Source organism: Lactuca sativa, chromosome 3 (genome assembly GCF_002870075.4).
Source record: "Lactuca sativa cultivar Salinas chromosome 3, Lsat_Salinas_v11, whole genome shotgun sequence".
Taxonomy (NCBI): Eukaryota; Viridiplantae; Streptophyta; class Magnoliopsida; order Asterales; family Asteraceae; genus Lactuca; species Lactuca sativa.
The window spans coordinates 183,306,503-183,311,484 of record NC_056625.2 but is presented as its reverse complement, the minus strand read 5'-3'; the positions used below and the strand labels follow the sequence as shown (position 1 = coordinate 183,311,484).

Here is a 4,982-nt window from a genome sequence, read left to right as displayed (position 1 = left end):
TGATAATACAAGTAATTTGAAAAGAGAGTATCAACAATAAGTTGAGTGAGTACATAAGTCTTTATGTTTGAATGGGTGTCTTTGTATTTTGAATATGAAAACACTTCTAGAAAATCCCATATTTTCTGTGGTATGTGAAAAGTAGTTTTATTCCCATAAAACCGTCTTATTTGTAAACCAATGTATTTGTAAAACTTGTATTTGAGAGTGTGCCCTGGCTTCACCAGCTGTTACTGAAAACTATAGTATATCATTGTACTTTGCATTTTGTAAACTGGTACTTTGAAGATACACTTACGTTTAATTATTTATACACTAACGTGTTAATATCTTTTTAATGAGTTATTATAACCATACTAAGACATGAACGCCTGAAACAAACGCCTGATGAGCGCTTAAACTGTTGATAACAATTGCCACTCATTGGCGTGTATGCCTGACTGTAGCTAGCAGCCTGAGTGTCGGGTTGTCAATCCCGATATAGATCTACACACAACTTGTTTCGATCCCCGGACTGGAGATTCTGGTTATAATGTCAGGGCTTTACTTTGGTTGTCTAAAATGAATTAAACAATCTGAATTGAATGTCTCGTAAAAAGCATATAAATGTTACATGTATATTAGTTATGAAAACCCAATCATTCTGAAATAAATGATTGAAAATATGTTCTTGACTTAGTATCCTGAACATGTATTTGATAAGTGTAAACCCTTGATTTGTTTTGAATTAAAACCCTTGTTGTATGTAAAACAGTGTATTCATATGAATTATTGCTCTATGTATCATAAATTATACCTATTATAATTTATATGTACTTTATGAATTGGTAAATAACTATTTTTGCATGTAATCCTTTGCTCAACATGTTACAAAGGGTGATTAAACTGATGAAATAACTTTTATTGTTATATACATATACAAATTTTATATATAAGTAAAATTTGAATGACCATCGGACAAATAAATGGTACTATAAGTCCACATCCAAACAAGGAAAAGGACCTAGAATGAATTATTAGTCCTAAGCCTTTTAAATCTTATTTATATTAAATTTTATATACAAATATGTATATTTGGGAAAAACATAAGTTTATAAAAGAGTTCAATATTTGAAGTATTTTTGATGCTTTAAAATCATTTTATCGTGATTTGAAATCATTTATTTATAACACAAAGTTGTTGTGTTATACTTGTATTTCCCCCTTTAAAACAGTAGAAATTATGAAAATACGGGGGTATGAACTAACATGATAGGTGGTAATTTGGACAGAGTTTTGTTTCATGAAAAGGAGTTTATTTGTCGAGAAACCGGCTCAAATCGGGCAGAGTTTTGACAGGAGAGAGGATGAATTCTCGAGAATTTTGCGGCTTCCCGGCTTACTTCGGGCTCGAGTCTTGATGCCGGGGCTTTAGGAGCTGTATATGAGCTTAAGGGAGTGGAAAAGGTGAAAGAGGGTAAAATTTAGGGTGAAAAAGTGAAATTATTCGGAAGCCCTCGCATGCTATATATAGCCCGAAGGCTCGGACCCGAAGCTATGCGAGGGTGCCACGCGTTTGACAGATGGCGAGGCGAGGGCAGTTCTTCAGACCGGAGGCTCGCTGTTGGCTGGATCGGGTTGGACTAACCCTCGGTCCAATGGAAAGACGACACGTGCGAAGGGGGCTAGTCCTAGGCGTGCGAGGGGTGTGCGAGGAGCGTGCGAGGGTGAGGTCCGGTGTGTCTCATGCGAGGTTGTCCGGTTCTTACTGGACCTCGAAGATGGTCGAATCCGGAGGTGACACGCGAGACATAGGTCCACTCAGCAGCTGACACGTGGATGCCTCGCATGCGAGGGTGACGTGACATTTACTGTTCATGCGAATATTCCCGGTTTTTGGTATTTTTCTTTATTTTTTTTGCCAAAACTTGTAAAATTCATAACTTTTGCATACGAACTCCGTTTTTGACGTTCTTTATATGCACGCGTAGGTAAAATTATACTCTACGACTTTCGTTTAGACTTCGTCGGCTAATTTTGATTTTATTTTTAATATTATTATTTTAAACAGATCAGGATATGAATCAGTTATAAATTCATAACTTCTTCATACGACGTCCGTTTTTGTCTGTCTTTTTACCGTTGTACTACTAATGACGAGACCTTCAATTCCCGTTTAGGTTGTGTCGGCTAAAAACCACTCGATCTTTATTTCGAGTTTTTAGCTGTACACTATTATACTGAAACTTAGAAAACTCATAACTTCCTCATACGAAGTCAGATTTTGGCGTTCTTTTTATGAAAGTTCTCGATTTAACATAAACTATAACTTTCATTTAGATTGTTAAGGCTAGAAAGCCTTTTATTAAAAATTCAGTTTTTACACTGAACAGTGTTTTGCCGGTTTTGTCGCGGATTTTCGATTGGTCATAACTTCTTCGTTATAACTCGGATTTTAGTGTTCTTTATATTTTTGGAAACCTTGTTACAATCTCTATCACTTGGTTCAACCCAATTGAGATTATTTAATAATTTATTTTTCAGGTTCAATTATGTAAATATACATAGTATGCCAAAATTTCTCTTTATTAATTTACAATTAAGTACAAATTGACCTACACTATTACATAGGTTTGAAATAATGGTTTGTTACACTGGTCGACTATTTTCCATGTTCTATCAAATGGGGTACACAGAAACCCTAACCACCGTTACCAAATTTAAGAAGTCTTTCCTTCCCCCACAATGGAACGGCCTCTTTACTCTTTTTTTCATGGGTCTCTTAGAGCATAGCGTAGATTCAAACGGAGCAAGCAAGTCATTTATGATTGTGCTTTATGGGTTGTATAAAGGAGTTACTATAGACTTTAGAGCAGTCATATGGCAACAACTGGTTCAGAGTTTATATTCTTCTTCTCGACATTCTGAGATTTCATGTGGTAGGTACTGGTCCATTATCACAAAGTGGGCGATGGATCGTCTTCATGTTCCAATCATGGCGGACTCCCTTCTTTCATCTATCGCCACCTTTCACACAACGAATATCATCGTCACAGATCCTTCCAAGTATTTCGTCATAGGATCAATTCCAGAAGCTATGTATGCCTGCGTGTCTGAAGCAAGCAACGTCATTTAAGAATACAAGAAGCTTCCTTCTTCGGGCCCAAGGTAACTCACTCCTGCCATGATTCGCTCTATTGAGGAAGAAGACAAGCCTGCGAAGAGGGGAAAGAAATCAGAAACGCAAAAGGAGGTGCGAGTCACTAAACCAGTTAAGGGGCAAACTCCCAAGAAGCGAAAGTCCAACAAAACTGCTCCTTCACAGCCTAAGCAGAAGAAGATGAAAAATACAAACAGGAGACTCATTCTTCAATCCTCTAGCGATTCGGATTTTGAGTATGTTCCTCCTGGTAACAAACCTCCTACTCCAACAGAATCAGAGAGCAAAAGCTCTAACAAGGAGGCTTCGCCTCGTGGTGATACACCGCCTAGATCACCAACACCTGAGGTACCAGTTCCTTCTTCTCCACCTGCTACAATCCCCATTTCATTACCAGCAACCTTCCTAGTTATTACATCCCAACCTACATCTACTATTCCCATTCCCAATCCTATCTTCTCCGACGCAACCAAAACCGCCACCACTGGAGCTCAAACCAACGTATCTGATACGAGGGTGTAGTCTTCAGTTACAGAATCAACTAAACCCTTATCTCCCACACCATCAACCGAAACCAAACCTGTCCTGGGTGGCGAAGACAAGGAATTTGATTCATTCTACTACAGCCTTTATAGTGTTCAAAGTGATGAAGACGATGATGCTCCTCTTAACAAAAAGCATCTCAAGGAGGTGAGTGCCAAACTTGATACTATCATAGCCTCTTCTTCCTCTCACACTCCTAATTCTGAATCTGCTATTCAGAAAATGCTTGACTCTTTTGTCATAGCTCATGAGGCTTCCATCTCTCGTGCCACAGAATCCATTAATACTTCCACCAAAGTGTCTATAGAAGCGACCGAAAAAGTCGATAAACTAATTCAAGACGCTAACATTCTTCTTGAGTCCTTACAGGGATCCACTGCCTCAAATGCTTCTAAAGTGACCAACTCAATAACCAAGCTTGAAGAAGCCTTTGCTGCTGAGAAGCAAAATTTTGTCCATCTTCGCCAGGATATTCAAAAGGACAATGCTGGTCTTCTTTCCTCTCTCAACGAGTGTCTTACCAAGCTTCAAGATGACCTCGCTATGGAAAACTCCCTGGTGGATGAACTTGCTCGCAAGACAACTCAACTCAAGACCAAAAATCTTCAACTTTCTCAGGCGAACAACGAGGTCACTCAGCTTCGCTCTGAAAGAGTTGTTGTCAAGAGCTGTGTCTCCGACATTCACGCAATTCTCTTAGGCGTTTTGGAGGCTCATGACCCTATTCTGACTATTTCTATTCGACGCCATCTTTCTGACAAATTATGTCCTTCCCTTGGGATGTTGAGTCGCATTGAAGGTGTTTACGAGGCGGTGCTACCTCCGAAACAAGGGGGAGAAGGACTCACATCGTCATCTCAACCTCCTCTCACTTCCCAGCCAGAAATACAGAAGCCTGAGCATTCTACAGGTTCGGGTCCTAAGGGTAAAGGCAAAGGTCCAATAGTGGATGACAGCGATGAGGAAGAGGAAACAATTGTTGATGCCTTGAAGTGAAAAGCAAGGGAAAGGGAAATTGATCTCAACGCCAAAATAGTGAAAGAAGCTGAAGAATGAGAAAGGAGATTAAAGGAGGCTCAAGATCTCCTAGAAAGCAAGAAAACTCTTTTTCCCTTCTGGACGTTGGAGAAGCTGCTCAAAGAAGCCATTAACTCTCCTAACACTCATTGGCTTGAGCCAGTAGTGTCTTTGGACTGTGAAAACACAAAGGATTCACAATTTGGCATGCCTATCACCCGAAAGGCATTTGTGTTTCACTGCGTTCTTCTCGTTGCAGAAGTCCTACATCCAGATCCGAAGG

General features: G+C 39.5%; 1 protein-coding gene across 1 annotated transcript; it reads left to right on the top strand.

The window, feature by feature from the left end:
• Positions 1-3,163: 3,163 nt before the first annotated feature.
• On the top strand, positions 3,164-4,678 carry LOC111914352 (uncharacterized). The gene is made up of 2 exons (XM_023910107.1): positions 3,164-3,657; positions 3,766-4,678. Exons 1-2 carry the CDS (start codon positions 3,164-3,166, stop codon positions 4,676-4,678), a joined length of 1,407 nt encoding a protein of 468 aa, XP_023765875.1.
• The last annotated feature ends 304 nt before the right edge of the window (positions 4,679-4,982 follow it).